The 16,909-nt window shown below is 46.1% G+C and overlaps 6 protein-coding genes across 6 annotated transcripts; 3 read left to right on the top strand and 3 right to left on the bottom strand.

The window, feature by feature from the left end:
- Positions 1–434: 434 nt before the first annotated feature.
- On the bottom strand, positions 435–1,329 carry LOC134934986 (histone H1B-like). The gene has a single exon (XM_063930303.1). The coding sequence runs from the start codon at positions 1,050–1,052 to the stop codon at positions 435–437; it is 618 nt and encodes a 205-aa protein (XP_063786373.1). The 5' UTR covers positions 1,053–1,329.
- A 5,463-nt stretch (positions 1,330–6,792) lies between these two features.
- On the top strand, positions 6,793–7,203 carry LOC134934985 (histone H3-like). The gene has a single exon (XM_063930302.1). It carries the CDS (start codon positions 6,793–6,795, stop codon positions 7,201–7,203), a length of 411 nt encoding a protein of 136 aa, XP_063786372.1.
- Positions 7,204–7,963: 760 nt separating this feature from the next.
- LOC134934466 (histone H2A type 1-like) lies at positions 7,964–8,356 on the bottom strand. Its single transcript, XM_063929903.1, has one exon. The coding sequence runs from the start codon at positions 8,354–8,356 to the stop codon at positions 7,964–7,966; it is 393 nt and encodes a 130-aa protein (XP_063785973.1).
- Positions 8,357–8,733: 377 nt separating this feature from the next.
- On the top strand, positions 8,734–9,114 carry LOC134934983 (histone H2B 1.1). The gene has a single exon (XM_063930301.1). The coding sequence runs from the start codon at positions 8,734–8,736 to the stop codon at positions 9,112–9,114; it is 381 nt and encodes a 126-aa protein (XP_063786371.1).
- A 1,436-nt stretch (positions 9,115–10,550) lies between these two features.
- LOC134934465 (histone H4) lies at positions 10,551–10,862 on the top strand. The gene has a single exon (XM_063929902.1). It carries the CDS (start codon positions 10,551–10,553, stop codon positions 10,860–10,862), a length of 312 nt encoding a protein of 103 aa, XP_063785972.1.
- A 1,078-nt stretch (positions 10,863–11,940) lies between these two features.
- Positions 11,941–12,855, bottom strand: LOC134934464 (histone H1B-like). Its single transcript, XM_063929901.1, has one exon. The coding sequence runs from the start codon at positions 12,583–12,585 to the stop codon at positions 11,941–11,943; it is 645 nt and encodes a 214-aa protein (XP_063785971.1). The 5' UTR covers positions 12,586–12,855.
- Positions 12,856–16,909: the final 4,054 nt, after the last annotated feature.

Genomic DNA, 16,909 nt, shown 5'->3' with positions numbered 1-16,909 from the left:
TGGAGGTTCTCTTTCTGGTAAAGCAGTCTCCCTGTTATTGTGTAGCTAGTGTTCTCAGAAAGTGCAAACAAACATTAAATTGATACTTGCTTTTCAGCAGCTACCCTGCAGACTGTTCACCACAGGGAATGGTGAGTGTTCGAGTACACAGGAAGGAAGCATGCCGCTATTGTGAGCGGCCTGAGGTAGGAAGCAGGACATCCAGGTATTATTTCCCGATCAGTCTTGCTACAGTAGCGCTAATAAATAACCCTGCGTTACCTATCAATAAGCAACCAAAAATCCCACGGAGACACTGCTGAACTGTAACGTAATGTAGTGACTCAATATCTGTACGCCGTGCGCCTACAGCTCTGCCGGGACAGGGTGGGTGGCTCTGAAAAGAGCCTTTGGGGGGATAACAAGGAAGCGAGGCTGCTACGGCGGCTCTTCCATCACTTCTTGGCCGCAGCTTTCTTGGGCTTAGCTACCTTCTTGGCCGGGCTTTTGGCGGCTTTGGGCTTCGCCGCCTTCTTGGCCGGACTCTTGGCCGCTTTCTTGGGCTTCGCGGCTTTAGGCTTCTTTGGGCTTTTGGCAGCAGCCGCTTTTGTGGGTTTCTTCACCTTCTTGGGGCTCTTGGCTGCACTCGGAGCTCTCTTGGGCTTCTTCGGGGACTTGGCCACTTTCTTTGCCGCTGGTTTCTTGGGCTTCAGGGCGGCCTTCTTGCTCTCCAGCTGATTCTTATTGAGCTTGAAGGAGCCGGAAGCTCCGGTGCCTTTCACTTGGGTGAGAGTTCCTTTGGTCACCAATCCTTTCACCCCCACTTTGATGCGACTGTTATTCTTCTCCACATCGTAGCCTCCGGCAGCCAGAGCCTTCTTCAGGGCGGCAAGAGAAACTCCACTGCGCTCCTTGGAGGCGGCCACGGCCTTTAAGATCAGCTCGGAAACGCTGGGCCCGGAAGACTTGCCGCTTTTCTTGGCTCCCCCTGCAGCTTTCTTCGGCTGCCTCTTCTTTTTGGCTGCGCCCTCTGACGGCGGGACAGCGGCGACGGCTGGTGCAGTTTCTGCCATGTTAGCTCAACGTCACTTTAACCAACAAATGGTAATACAGCACAAGCCGCTCTCTGACGTCTTTTATATACGGTGCCTGCTGTGCTGTAATTGGCTGCTGAGCCTGGTGCGTTCTGCGCTCTCATTGGCGGAATAAGCAGTCCTTGTAAACCCTTCCCTGTCTGAGTGTAAGGGGAAATCTGCCCTCACCTTGTGTTTCCCTAACGCAGAAAAAGAGTCTTTTATTGGGCATGAGAAAAGCAGCGTGCAGCCTCTCTGCACCACACCAGTACTCCAAGGTCTCCCCTAGGCCTATACGGCCATTGCTAGCCTAGGCGCTGCAAAGAGACCCAGGAACAGCCCCTGTCAGCTTACTTACACCAAGCTGGATCTGTCCAGCATGTAACACATCTGTACTTTTCTGCGAGGCTAAAACGTCTGATTGGGGCATTTTTCTGTCCCCCTGGCACTACATGTAACGAAGGTGATCTGGGGTTCAGTCTGTGCAGGGGATGCACCATTTTCAAAGACATAAAGGTGATGGCTGGGCTCCTGTACACCCGGGTGGCTAGCACAGGCAGGTTGCCTCACAACGTATTGGCAGTCTTGTTTAGGAACTCTAGTTACTGTGACAAAAGAGAGATACCCAGCATAGTCAGCCACAGGTTAACCCTGCTTGTGTGAGATTCTCCCCGTCGTGTAGAATGTTGGTGGGATTTTCCCCAAATGTTTATAAAATGACCCATACAGACATGAATGTATATTTATGCAAGATCGGTGTGTCAGAGTGAGGGCAATGGTGATCTGTTCCCATTACCATTCCTCTTTTAAAAATGCCAAAGTATGAGACTTTGTCATTTTTAAAAGAGGACATCGGAACTTTCCTAAAAATAGAGGGAAACAGTAGGAATATTTGGGAACATTGGGGGGGGGGGGGGGGGGGGGGGGTGGATACAGGAATAATAGAGAGGAAGGTATAGTGGGACAAGTAGAGAGACCTCTTGTAATTGAGCTAGGTGAGAGGAAGGGAAGAAACGAGGAAAAACAGGGGTAGGAGGAAGGAGGAAGAAGAAGAAGAAGATATATATTGTTACATGGCAACTACTGATTGCAGAGTAAAAAAGTGGATGCTATTTTCGGCATATCAATGGATGATAGACATGTTTGCACACAATAGTTCTGGGAAATAAAATAAAATGATGAAGCTTGCAGAATAAGATGAGAGACAACAGTCACCTGAGGAGCAATGGTTCAACTAATCTTACGTTTTCAAATGTACTACCGTGATAAAAGCAGTTGCTGCAGCTTCAGCACTGAACCTCACTGTTGGATAGCAGGCGAAAGATATGCAGAGACCACGAGGCTGAATGTCTAGAGCAGGCATTCCCATCCATGGTCCTCTAGGCACACCAACAGTGCAGGTTTTAGTGATATCCAGGCTGCAGCACAGATGGTTAAATCAAAATAACTGAGCTACTAATTAAGTCACCTGTGGTGAAGCATGGATATCACTAAAACCTGCACTGTTAGTGTGCCTTGAGGACCGTGGTTGGGAATGCCTGGTCTGGAGAAAAGGCGGCTGCGGAACGGAGCATCAGAACCTCTGGGGGAAACATTGGGGGTAATTCCAAGTTGATCGCAGCAGGACATTTTTAGCAGTTGGGCAAAACCATGTACACTGCAGGTGGGGCAGATATAACATTTGCAGAGAGAGTTAGATTTGGGTGTGGTGTGTTCAATCTGCAATCTAAATTGCAGTGTACAAATAACGCAGCCAGTATTTTCTCTGCACAAAAACAAAATAACCCACCCAAACCTAACTGTCTCTGCAAATGTTATATCTGCCCCACCTGCAGTGCACATGGTTTTGCCCAACTGCAAAAAATGTCCTGCTGCGATCAACTTGGAATTACCCCCTTTGTGTCAGCAGAGATCCACTGTGGATGCAAAGTTGTGAGAAGAAGGGCAACGCAGATTAACAGACCAGAGTTCAACTGCATTGACCAGTGATGGAAAGCACAGATATAGACTAGGGCAGGTCAAGAGCAGTGTTGAGAGAAGATGATCGCCATAGAGGAATGGAAGGCACATGAGGATGGACGTGAGATGTGGACAAACAGAGTTGATGACTGCAAAATGGAGGGCGTGGGCCAGCAGCAAGTACCATCAAGGTCTGAACCTCACCCCCAACCAATGATGGCAGGCTGGAGTAGGGCACTAGAGCGGTGGGAGTCTGCATAGAAACTCCAGAGCAGGTAGGGGGACCACGGAGCTGGATCTGTGCCACACCAGTGGCTTTCTGCGTCTCCAAGGATGGTAGAAAAATAAATAAATAAATAAATAAATAAATATATACATACATAAAAACTGACCCAGTTGAAGAGGCGGGAAGGCCCTGTTCCATCTTACTATGGAATGTGCGCATTGATTACATGTTTCCCCATATTACTAATTATTTCTCAGCGGTAAGTAATAGCACAATGAGGAGTCATGGGTAGTGGCACACTCACATTGGAGCAGACATTGTTGGCGTGGTGCACCATCAGAAGAGGTGAGTGATTGTTATTGAATTAGGTTTGTTTTTATTATTATTTCACATAAACTATGATAGATATATATTGTCCTTAAATCCCTATGGTCCCATTTAAGAGCCTAAACTCTATTATTTTATCATAAATATAACTTTTCTCAATTCTTTTAAAGTGCAAGGTTTTTTTTTTCAATAGCAAGCAAAATGGATATAAATGAGATACATATGCATAAATACAAATTCAGTGATTATAGTAGAACAATAAGGTTCTGTTTTTATTTTTTAATTTTTTTATTTCGTTTCCAGTGAGTAGTAGAAAAGCCCCTTTATATAATCCAAATCTACATTAGCCTTGTATTTTCTTCATGCAATGTCCCAGACATATAAGGTTTAGCTTGTGGTCCTGCAAATCATTAACTCCCTTAGACTGCATGATACTGACATCGGAAAACATACGGGAGGCCCGCATTTGGGATGACTGTGGTCAGAAGACCATCAGCGGCATCCCGATGCTGAGAATCACGACAGGGGAGAGGTAAGTATAATAACCCTCACCTTCTCCTTAGTTCCTAAACATATCCCTCCTGTAGCCTAAACCTACCCCCCTTCTTTGTTCCTAACCCTAACACTCCCTCCCCACATCCTAACCCTCCCCTCCCACAGCCTATCTCTAACCCTGCCACTATTGCCTAACCACAACCTAACCTCCTGCAGTCGAACCCTAACACTCCCCATCTTACTTACATTCACGATTTTGACCACAGTTCCCCCAGTACTGCAACCATTTAAAAGAGAAACATTGTAGTGTGTGTGTGTGTGTGTGTGTGTGTGTGTGTGTTTTATTTGTAGGGGGGTGGTAGTGGAAGTAGGGTGGACAACAGGAGGAGACAGTAGGAATAAGGGGGACGTAGAAATAGGAGGGTATGAGTAAAGTGTGAGGGATGGGAGAAATGAGGTGAAAAATAAGGGTGATGAAGGGAAAAAGTTGGAACAGGGAGAAGAGTAGTGTAAGATAAGAAAAGGGAGGAGATAATCGGAGATGGGAAGAAAAGGCAGAAGGAGGAATAGATAAAGATTGGACAAATGAGTGGAATGTAAAAATAAAAGGCAGAATTAAAGTGACGAGACACAAAGGGTTATCAATGGGACATGGGAGGAACAAGGAGAAGAATCGGCGAATCAGGAGCAGATGAAAAGGTGTGGAAGAGGACAAAAAAATGAACACAACTGCTAGCCAGCAGGCAAATGGCAGGCCAAGATCAAAGATAACGGTCACCCGAGGAGTGGAGCAATGGTGCAACAAAGTTATTTAGATGCATTGCTGTGCCACAAGCAATTGTACTTAAGCATGAGAAAGTTGCTCAACATGGAGCATTGCATTTCATGTATGCACACCATATGAAAGTAACTTCTGGACCATAAGGCTGAATTCATGGACCAGATCCCACTGGTCATCTGTCAACCGGATTAATGGAACCTCTTCTTAAAGTATGTGGGTTTCCTGAGATGACTCCTTTCAATTCCACATATCACTGTGATAAAACATTTGTGCTGTGTAATGTTCTTGGTTATCTTCAAGGTGTTTCTAGCTCACATTTCGGTATATGCCACCCAGTTGATGCAATTGTGTGGAACGATGGGTGGAAGATCCACAGTCATTGAAAAGAGATGAGATCCTGGATCTCGTCTTAAAGAAGCAATTTCTGATACAATTGGCTATGGAAATCGGAGAGTGGATGGCTGACCACAAATCATCCACCTATCCAACCAAACTATAGCAGCCACAATGTAAGGCAATCCAAGTGAGCTGGCAAATCAAAGCAGGTACTTCCACTTTTATCAATCCTGCCAACTGTAACGCTGTGGGCCTATTCTTGGGTGTAGGATCTATAATGACCTGGTGCCATGTTGTCAGGATGACCCTTAATCTCTGCCAGAAGAGATGCCCTAGGTGAAGGGCATCATTTTTTTTTAAGTAGTAGCATGAATAAGAGGAATATTCATGCTACCATCGATCTGGAATGATTTTTTTACGTTAAACATTTTTGATTGTTTCCAGACATTATCACATACAGTGTATACTTTTTTATGCGATGTATTTAACAGCAATAATTTACATTTTCGTGTGGTACATATACAAACGGGTATTTCAATGAGTTCCAATACAATTTGATAGATAGATAGATAGATAGATAGATAGATAGATAGATAGATAATTGCTATGTCACATAAATTCAGTTGAATATATACTGGTTTTAAATCTGTTTATTCCTCAGAGTCTTACATTCGATTAATTACCATAAATACAACTTTTAACAGATGTTTTAAAGTTTATTTTTACAAGAACAATTGAAATGAATATACAATAGTTACATGGGCATACAGGAAAAAAAAAACCCAGTAATAAAATAAAACAATAAGGGTATTGCTATGCAGGGCCTTTAGTACTTTATAGGATTTTAATTTCCTCTGAGTAGATGTAGAACCCCCTTTGAAACTAAATATATAGCCTTATATTCTCTTCATGTAGTTTAGCAGATTCACGAGGTTGAGGTTGCGGTCTAAGTTGATACTTTTGCTCAGATTGTATCCAGCAATGTTTCAATAGAGTAGTTACAATTGTATCATACTATAATACTGTTTCCCATTAGTATCATATCGTTTCTCACACACGCAGGAGTTCTGACTACATTAAAGTGAGCAGCTTTAGATTTAACATTTATGTTTTAATGATCAAATGATTATTTTATTTTATACGCCGCTGTTTTGATCTAAGCTGTGCTGCTTTTGCTGTTGTTGTTTGCTAGTTTACCTGCCATCCCATATTATCATTTCCCTGTTATTAGGGCTTGTAAGGATTATATTCTGTACACACAATATATATATATATATATATATATATATATATATATTTTTTATCCCCGGCTATTGCAGCTATTCAGCAGCACTGTGTGTGATTACGTTTGGTATATGTGTACTGGGGCCGGGGCTGCTATACCGTGAAAAGACCTCGAGGCCGGGCCGTTAGAAACTTCACATAAACAATAGAGGAAACAGAAATTCTTGGCGGGCTTTATGAAACTTACAGCTTCTTCACCGAAACCAACCAGGATGAAGGGCGTGTTTAACTCATCAAATCACAAAGCAGCTCTGTGCATAAATACAGTTGTTGCCGGCTGTTGGCTATTCAGTCTTTTTTCTACTTGGTAGAAGTCAGATCTGTGTGGAAATATGGCCAGGACCAAGCAGACCGCCCGCAAATCTACAGGAGGGAAAGCTCCCCGCAAGCAGCTGGCAACGAAAGCTGCCCGGAAGAGCGCCCCAGCTACCGGCGGCGTGAAGAAACCTCACCGCTATCATCCTGGAACTGTTGCTCTTCGCGAGATCCGCCGGTATCAGAAATCCACTGAGCTGCTGATCCGCAAGCTGCCCTTCCAGCGTCTGGTGCGTGAGATCGCCCAGGACTTCAAGACTGACCTGCGCTTCCAGAGCTCCGCCGTCATGGCCCTACAAGAGGCCAGCGAGGCTTATCTGGTGGGGCTGTTCGAGGACACCAACCTGTGCGCCATCCACGCCAAGAGGGTGACCATCATGCCCAAAGACATCCAGCTGGCCCGCAGGATCCGAGGGGAGAGGGCATAGAAACTCGGCACTCCTATACACGCAACAACCCAAAGGCTCTTTTCAGAGCCACCAAGTCTTTCTAAACGAGCTGCAGCATAAGTCACCCCTCAGTGTCAGAGTAACAGGATGCGGATGAATCCTCCGCTCTCCACCCATAGCAGCTTCAAATGACAGGCCAAGTCTATGAAGTTTACATATATAATACGATAAGCAAGCCGCAAAGTGAATAATGGAATGTTGACTATCAAAAATAATTAAATATCTGGACGGGCTGGTTCACCCGACAGTACATTGTTACTAGTGTTCCGCCTAGATTCCCTTGTAAAATTGTTTTCTTCAGCTGGGATAAGAGGATATTGCTCTCAATTATCAAATATTTGTATGTAATGCAGCTGTTTTCATCCTAGCTTTGTTACGTCACACGGAGAGAGAATATGGTTTCTCTCCTTATATACTTTACACGGATCAGCTTCCCACTCCTATAAGCGGAAGGGGCCTCATTTGCAGCATGCAGTTATTGCAAAGGGAATATTCAGACTATCTTTAGATTTCACCACAACAGACCAGGGCTCCTAAAGGGTAAGGGAGCGTCTATACCTTTAGCGGTTGTATGGACGGGATGTGGAGATGAAAGCGCGGCTAGCCCGTCAGATATCGCTACAACACAAGCAATGACAGTACACACAGCTCTCCTGGGAAGACGTGGGTGGCTCTGAAAAGAGCCTTTGTGTTGTGTGTCGGGTACATCGTTTCGGTGGTGGAAGCTGCCAGCCTCACATTACTTGCTCTTGGCCGGTTTGTGGCTCTCGGTCTTCTTGGGCAGCAGCACGGCCTGGATGTTGGGCAGAACGCCTCCCTGGGCGATGGTCACCCCACCGAGCAGCTTGTTGAGCTCTTCGTCGTTGCGCACAGCCAGCTGCAGGTGGCGGGGGATGATGCGGGTCTTCTTGTTGTCGCGGGCGGCGTTTCCGGCGAGCTCCAGGATCTCAGCCGTCAGATACTCCAGCACCGCGGCCAGATAGACCGGGGCACCGGCTCCCACTCGCTCAGCATAGTTTCCTTTCCTCAGCAGACGGTGAACGCGACCGACTGGGAACTGGAGACCGGCCCGGGATGAGCGAGTCTTGGCCTTAGCCCGGGTCTTGCCGCCTTGTTTGCCTCTGCCGGACATGTTCAGTTCACAAAACAAATAATTCCTTCTAACAAACTGAGAGAAAATGTGAACCTGTAATACCGCCCTCCTCCTATATATACACTCAGAGTGGGTCTACCGCGTGCTCTGTGATTGGTTTGCTTACAAATGAACCAATGCAGCTCGAGTTTATCCACAGACCAATCCGCAATATGTAGTGTGTGTGTGGGGGGGGGGTGTTAGCTACCACTCAGCGTCACGTGACACTTTTACCCTATACTTAGCTTATACTTACCCTACACTTTTACCAGAAGCGTTGAAGCCTCATTTGCATAAGATGCCTATAAATAGAGCAAACCCGGGCGGTGTACGGCACAGATTCTCCCTGCTGTGTGTAGAAGAAGTGAGTGGTGGAAATGCCTGAACCAGCAAAGTCCGCGCCGGCGCCCAAGAAGGGCTCAAAGAAGGCCGTAACCAAGACCCAGAAGAAAGATGGAAAGAAGCGTAGGAAGAGCAGGAAGGAGAGTTACGCCATCTACGTGTACAAGGTGCTGAAGCAGGTGCACCCTGACACCGGCATCTCCTCCAAGGCTATGGGCATCATGAACTCCTTTGTCAATGACATTTTTGAGCGCATTGCGGGGGAAGCTTCCCGCCTGGCTCACTACAACAAGCGCTCCACCATCACCTCCCGGGAGATCCAGACCGCCGTACGCCTGCTGCTGCCGGGAGAGTTGGCCAAGCACGCCGTGTCCGAGGGCACCAAGGCCGTCACCAAGTACACCAGCGCCAAGTAATCTCCCCTTCCTCTCCCACACGAACACAAAGGCTCTTTTAAGAGCCACCCATCTCCTCGCTAATCGGGCAGTAACTTATTATTTGCGCTGTGTCCTGTCTCCCTGAATTTGACTGAATCACAGTAATCTAGGCTGTGTTGTAGTTTCTTCATTCCTTATACATGTGCATCTTGTTAGTCGGATGCTGGGGAACTCCCCTCTAGTGTGCGAGCTAGTACAGGAGACCCCCCCCCCCCCTGTTGATGATTACTGCGTGCAAAGCGGCATTCTCTCCGCTCTCATGTACTGTAAAACACGTTCCAGACGTAGATCAGATTTCTACAGAACTCGTCAAAGCTACAGATGCCAGGGCTTCTAAAAAGCCAGAGAGCAGCAGAAACACTGCCCGTGTAGTTGCTGTGTAACTAGCACATAATTTTCTGTCTGGCTCAAGTGATACAAACTGGATTGTTACATTGTTAATATCGCTACTACTGTATCATAATCTTGATAAGCAGGTGGTTAAAAGTCGGTCTTCAAGATGACCTGTGTTACTATGATATCGTTGCAAAAGTAACAACGGGATGCAAACTGCGGTGCCCCTGCTTGTACCTAGTCCATTATGACATCACACAGCAGGGTTCCCGTTTAGGCGCACACGTACCAGTTATGCTCGTTGCTGTAAAAACGGCTTCAATGGTTATTTGAGGAGTAGTAGTGATCCGGGTCGCAATGTGGCTGAGCGCTAAGGTACGGTTCAGCTGACCCAATTGACATACTATTATTATTTACACCTAATATACAATATTATGAGACGGCGAGAGAACATAGCTGATACGCTGGCGCTCGCTAATTAGAGATCGAAGCGAACCGAGCCTGGGTGCCAGGAATACTTGTAGCGAGGGACACATCAGAAGCGGCATGCCATTGGGGGAGTGTTCCCCTACCAGGATTTGAATTGTCCACTCCGGTTAACTTGTTTTGACCCGCCGAATTTAGCTCGTCTCTCATTGGGCCAGTCCGATGAATCGCGCTCCTAGCCCAAGGCGCTGGTGTGGGTCCGACTTAATAGTGATAAACACTATATATGTATTTGGAAAATATATTATTTATCATTTCAGGGAGAATGAAATGTCACTACTTTTCGTTAATTGACTATAGGTGTAAAACCTTCTTTTCCTATTTTACCCTAGAAATGTGGGATCAAATGGATACAATTTTTTTTTTTTTTTTTTTTTTTTTTTACATTTATAAATCTGTTCACGGAAATGAATAGAGATGACGAAGAGAAAGCTGCCACTGTCCTGCGGTGTGCTAAGTCAGAAAAGGCGGACTACCCAGGTCTCCTCCTCTCCGAGTTCTAAGTCCCCCATCAGGTCCGCCCTTCCTCTTAATAAAGGGCTGCTGTGAGGCGCTCAACTCATTCTTACTGATTGCAACTCGCAAGCTGTTTGAAGATGTCAGGAAGAGGCAAAGGTGGTAAGGGACTCGGGAAAGGAGGCGCTAAGCGCCACAGGAAGGTGCTGCGGGACAACATCCAGGGCATCACGAAGCCAGCCATTCGCCGTCTCGCTCGCAGAGGTGGCGTGAAGCGCATTTCTGGCCTCATCTACGAGGAGACCCGTGGGGTGCTGAAGGTCTTTCTAGAGAATGTGATCCGGGACGCCGTCACTTACACCGAGCACGCCAAGAGGAAGACTGTGACCGCTATGGATGTGGTCTATGCTCTCAAGCGCCAGGGCCGCACTCTGTATGGTTTTGGAGGTTAAGATCTGGCTCCTCTTTGGCTGATCTCCTTTCCCGAAACACGCTAACAAAAGGCCCTTTTAAGGGCCACCTACAGTACTCCTGAAATGAGCTTTATGAACATGCTGCTTTTCGAGGGAAGCGTATTGTTAGTCAGATCCACAATACTAACGATAGAAATACACTTCTTTCCCATCTACAAAGTCTCGCTGGATATTCAAATATAAGACGCCAGAAGTTGCCATTTACAATGCATAGACCATATATATCTAGAATTCTAGTCAATCTGGAATGGAAAAAGGCAGCAGCATAATTGCCTCTGTCCATTTGGATGATGCCTCCTTGTGTCCGGGTGGAATCGGTTCGATATTGTTTTATGAAAAATTCTGAAGGATGTAGGTGTAATATACCGTGCGCAGGAGGTGCTGTAGCGGGGTACTCTTGAAAAGATGTTGAGTTAAAACGTAACTTGTATTATAACGATGACATGCTGACACAATACATGTCCTAAAATTCAAGCATAGGGTATTAAGGCACAGCTGTGAATGTTTCTCCAAGTGTAGTTTATATATAATTCTGTTACAACGACCTCTTGAACAATTAATAAGTAGGGAAGCTTACTAGCCAACTACTCTGATAGAAACTGCACAGAACTATTTGTCTCTACTGGAGGTTCTCTTTCTGGTAAAGCAGTCTCCCTGTTATTGTGTAGCTAGTGTTCTCAGAAAGTGCAAACAAACATTAAATTGATACTTGCTTTTCAGCAGCTACCCTGCAGACTGTTCACCACAGGGAATGGTGAGTGTTCGAGTACACAGGAAGGAAGCATGCCGCTATTGTGAGCGGCCTGAGGTAGGAAGCAGGACATCCAGGTATTATTTCCCGATCAGTCTTGCTACAGTAGCGCTAATAAATAACCCTGCGTTACCTATCAATAAGCAACCAAAAATCCCACGGAGACACTGCTGAACTGTAACGTAATGTAGTGACTCAATATCTGTACGCCGTGCGCCTACAGCTCTGCCGGGACAGGGTGGGTGGCTCTGAAAAGAGCCTTTGGGGGGATAACAAGGAAGCGAGGCTGCTACGGCGGCTCTTCCATCACTTCTTGGCCGCAGCTTTCTTGGGCTTAGCTACCTTCTTGGCCGGGCTTTTGGCGGCTTTGGGCTTCGCCGCCTTCTTGGCCGGACTCTTGGCTGCTTTGGGCTTCGCCGCCTTCTTGGCCGCTTTCTTGGGCTTCGCGGCTTTAGGCTTCTTTGGGCTTTTGGCAGCAGCCGCTTTTGTGGGTTTCTTCACCTTCTTGGGGCTCTTGGCTGCACTCGGAGCTCTCTTGGGCTTCTTCGGGGACTTGGCCACTTTCTTTGCCGCTGGTTTCTTGGGCTTCAGGGCGGCCTTCTTGCTCTCCAGCTGATTCTTATTGAGCTTGAAGGAGCCGGAAGCTCCGGTGCCTTTCACTTGGGTGAGAGTTCCTTTGGTCACCAATCCTTTCACCCCCACTTTGATGCGACTGTTATTCTTCTCCACATCGTAGCCTCCGGCAGCCAGAGCCTTCTTCAGGGCGGCAAGAGAAACTCCACTGCGCTCCTTGGAGGCGGCCACGGCCTTTAAGATCAGCTCGGAAACGCTGGGCCCGGAAGACTTGCCGCTTTTCTTGGCTCCCCCTGCAGCTTTCTTCGGCTGCCTCTTCTTTTTGGCTGCGCCCTCTGACGGCGGGACAGCGGCGACGGCTGGTGCAGTTTCTGCCATGTTAGCTCAACGTCACTTTAACCAACAAATGGTAATACAGCACAAGCCGCTCTCTGACGTCTTTTATATACGGTGCCTGCTGTGCTGTAATTGGCTGCTGAGCCTGGTGCGTTCTGCGCTCTCATTGGCGGAATAAGCAGTCCTTGTAAACCCTTCCCTGTCTGAGTGTAAGGGGAAATCTGCCCTCACCTTGTGTTTCCCTAACGCAGAAAAAGAGTCTTTTATTGGGCATGAGAAAAGCAGCGTGCAGCCTCTCTGCACCACACCAGTACTCCAAGGTCTCCCCTAGGCCTATACGGCCATTGCTAGCCTAGGCGCTGCAAAGAGACCCAGGAACAGCCCCTGTCAGCTTACTTACACCAAGCTGGATCTGTCCAGCATGTAACACATCTGTACTTTTCTGCGAGGCTAAAACGTCTGATTGGGGCATTTTTCTGTCCCCCTGGCACTACATGTAACGAAGGTGATCTGGGGTTCAGTCTGTGCAGGGGATGCACCATTTTCAAAGACATAAAGGTGATGGCTGGGCTCCTGTACACCCGGGTGGCTAGCACAGGCAGGTTGCCTCACAACGTATTGGCAGTCTTGTTTAGGAACTCTAGTTACTGTGACAAAAGAGAGATACCCAGCATAGTCAGCCACAGGTTAACCCTGCTTGTGTGAGATTCTCCCCGTCGTGTAGAATGTTGGTGGGATTTTCCCCAAATGTTTATAAAATGACCCATACAGACATGAATGTATATTTATGCAAGATCGGTGTGTCAGAGTGAGGGCAATGGTGATCTGTTCCCATTACCATTCCTCTTTTAAAAATGCCAAAGTATGAGACTTTGTCATTTTTAAAAGAGGACATCGGAACTTTCCTAAAAATAGAGGGAAACAGTAGGAATATTTGGGAACATTGGGGGGGGGGTGGGGGGGGGGGGGTGGATACAGGAATAATAGAGAGGAAGGTATAGTGGGACAAGTAGAGAGACCTCTTGTAATTGAGCTAGGTGAGAGGAAGGGAAGAAACGAGGAAAAACAGGGGTAGGAGGAAGGAGGAAGAAGAAGAAGAAGAAGAAGAAGAAGAAGAAGAAGAAGAAGATATATATTGTTACATGGCAACTACTGATTGCAGAGTAAAAAAGTGGATGCTATTTTCGGCATATCAATGGATGATAGACATGTTTGCACTAGAGATGAGCGGGTTCGGTTTCTTTGAATCCGAACCCGCACGAACTTCACTTTTTTTTTCACGGGTCCGAGCGACTCGGATCTTCCCGCCTTGCTCGGTTAACCCGAGCGCGCCCGAACGTCATCATGACGCTGTCGGATTCTCGCGAGACTCGGATTCTATATAAGGAGCCGCGCGTCGCCGCCATTTTCACACGTGCATTGAGATTGATAGGGAGAGGACGTGGCTGGCGTCCTCTCCATTAGAATAGATTAGAAGAGAGAGAGAGAGAGAGAGATTGTGCAGACAGAGTTTACCACAGTGACCAGTGCAGTTGTTGTTAAGTTAACTTTTATTTAATATATCCGTTCTCTGCTATATCCGTTCTCTGCCTGAAAAAAACGATACACAGCAGTCACACAGTGTGACTCAGTCTGTGTGCACTCAGCTCAGCCCAGTGTGCTGCACATCAATGTATAAAAGCTTATAATAATTGTGGGGGAGACTGGGGAGCACTGCAGGTTGTTATAGCAGGAGCCAGGAGTACATAATATTATATTAATTTAAAATTAAACAGTGCACACTTTTGCTGCAGGAGTGCCACTGCCAGTGTGACTAGTGGTGACCAGTGCCTGACCAACAGTATAGTAGTATATTGTTGTATACTATCTCTTTATCAACCAGTCTATATTAGCAGCAGACACAGTACAGTGCGGTAGTTCACGGCTGTGGCTACCTCTGTGTCGGCAGTCGGCACTCGGCAGGCAGTCCGTCCATCCATAATTGTATAATTATATACCACCTAACCGTGGTATTTTTTTTTCTTTCTTTATACCGTCGTCATAGTCATACTAGTTGTTACGAGTATACTACTATCTCTTTATCAACCAGTGTACAGTGCGGTAGTTCACGGCTGTGGCTACCTCTGTGTCGGCAGTCGGCAGGCAGTCCGTCCATCCATAATTGTATTATTATAATATATACCACCTAACCGTGGTTTTTTTTTCATTCTTTATACCGTCATAGTGTCATACTAGTTGTTACGAGTATACTACTATCTCTTTATCAACCAGTGTACAGTGCGGTAGTTCACGGCTGTGGCTACCTCTGTGTCGGCAGTCGGCAGGCAGTCCGTCCATCCATAATTGTATTATAATATATACCACCTAACCGTGGTTTTTTTTTCATTCTTTATACCGTCATAGTGTCATACTAGTTGTTACGAGTATACTACTATCTCTTTATCAACCAGTGTACAGTGCGGTAGTTCACGGCTGTGGCTACCTCTGTGTCGGCAGTCGGCAGGCAGTCCGTCCATCCATAATTGTATTATAATATATACCACCTAACCGTGGTTTTTTTTCCATTCTTTATACCGTCATAGTCAGTCATACTAGTTGTTACGAGTATACTACTATCTCTTTATCAACCAGTGTACAGTGCGGTAGTTCACGGCTGTGGCTACCTCTGTGTCGGCACTCGGCAGGCAGTCCGTCCATCCATAATTGTATTATAATATATACCACCTAACCGTGGTTTTTTTTTCATTCTTTATACCGTCATAGTGTCATACTAGTTGTTACGAGTATACTACTATCTCTTTATCAACCAGTGTACAGTGCGGTAGTTCACGGCTGTGGCTACCTCTGTGTCGGCAGTCGGCAGGCAGTCCGTCCATCCATAATTGTATTATAATATATACCACCTAACCGTGGTTTTTTTTCCATTCTTTATACCGTCATAGTCAGTCATACTAGTTGTTACGAGTATACTACTATCTCTTTATCAACCAGTGTACAGTGCGGTAGTTCACGGCTGTGGCTACCTCTGTGTCGGCACTCGGCAGGCAGTCCGTCCATCCATAATTGTATTATAATATATACCACCTAACCGTGGTTTTTTTTTCATTCTTTATACCGTCATAGTGTCATACTAGTTGTTACGAGTATACTACTATCTCTTTATCAACCAGTGTACAGTGCGGTAGTTCACGGCTGTGGCTACCTCTGTGTCGGCAGTCGGCAGGCAGTCCGTCCATCCATAATTGTATTATAATATATACCACCTAACCGTGGGTTTTTTTTCATTCTTTATACCGTCATAGTCAGTCATACTAGTTGTTACGAGTATACTACTATCTCTTTATCAACCAGTGTACAGTGCGGTAGTTCACGGCTGTGGCTACCTCTGTGTCGGCAGTCGGCAGGCAGTCCGTCCATCCATAATTGTATTATAATATATACCACCTAACCGTGGTTTTTTTTTCATTCTTTATACCGTCATAGTCAGTCATACTAGTTGTTACGAGTATACTACTATCTCTTTATCAACCAGTGTACAGTGCGGTAGTTCACGGCTGTGGCTACCTCTGTGTCGGAACTCGGCAGGCAGTCCGTCCATCCATAATTGTATTACAATATATACCACCTAACCGTGGTTTTTTTTTCATTCTTTATACCGTCATAGTCAGTCATACTAGTTGTTACGAGTATACTACTATCTCTTTATCAACCAGTGTACAGTGCGGTAGTTCACGGCTGTGGCTACCTCTGTGTCGGAACTCGGCAGGCAGTCCGTCCATCCATAATTGTATTACAATATATACCACCTAACCGTGTTTTTTTTTTCATTCTTTATACCGTCATAGTCAGTCATACTAGTTGTTACGAGTATACTACTATCTCTTTATCAACCAGTGTACAGTGCGGTAGTTCACGGCTGTGGCTACCTCTGTGTCGGCACTCGGCAGGCAGTCCGTCCATCCATAATTGTATTACAATATATACCACCTAACCGTGGTTTTTTTATACCACCTAACCGTGGCAGTCCGTCCATAATTGTATACTAGTATCCAATCCATCCATCTCCATTGTTTACCTGAGGTGCCTTTTAGTTCTGCCTATAAAATATGGAGAACAAAAAAGTTGAGGTTCCAAAATTAGGGAAAGATCAAGATCCACTTCCACCTCGTGCTGAAGCTGCTGCCACTAGTCATGGCCGAGACGATGAAATGCCAGCAACGTCGTCTGCCAAGGCCGATGCCCAATGTCATAGTACAGAGCATGTCAAATCCAAAACACCAAATATCAGAAAAAAAAGGACTCCAAAACCTAAAATAAAATTGTCGGAGGAGAAGCGTAAACTTGCCAATATGCCATTTACCACACG

The sequence above is a fragment of the Pseudophryne corroboree genome, chromosome 6 (genome assembly GCF_028390025.1).
Source record: "Pseudophryne corroboree isolate aPseCor3 chromosome 6, aPseCor3.hap2, whole genome shotgun sequence".
Classification (NCBI taxonomy): Eukaryota; Metazoa; Chordata; class Amphibia; order Anura; family Myobatrachidae; genus Pseudophryne; species Pseudophryne corroboree.
Note: the sequence above shows the minus strand (reverse complement) of the source record. Positions and strands in the feature narration are given on the sequence as shown.

Excerpts from the sequence above, each read along its gene's own strand:
- LOC134934986 (XM_063930303.1), bottom strand. The coding sequence starts at position 1,052 with ATGGCAGAAACTGCACCAGCCGTCGCCGCTGTCCCGCCGTCAGAGGGC.
- LOC134934985 (XM_063930302.1), top strand. The coding sequence starts at position 6,793 with ATGGCCAGGACCAAGCAGACCGCCCGCAAATCTACAGGAGGGAAAGCT.
- LOC134934466 (XM_063929903.1), bottom strand. The coding sequence starts at position 8,356 with ATGTCCGGCAGAGGCAAACAAGGCGGCAAGACCCGGGCTAAGGCCAAG.
- LOC134934983 (XM_063930301.1), top strand. The coding sequence starts at position 8,734 with ATGCCTGAACCAGCAAAGTCCGCGCCGGCGCCCAAGAAGGGCTCAAAG.
- LOC134934465 (XM_063929902.1), top strand. The coding sequence starts at position 10,551 with ATGTCAGGAAGAGGCAAAGGTGGTAAGGGACTCGGGAAAGGAGGCGCT.
- LOC134934464 (XM_063929901.1), bottom strand. The coding sequence starts at position 12,585 with ATGGCAGAAACTGCACCAGCCGTCGCCGCTGTCCCGCCGTCAGAGGGC.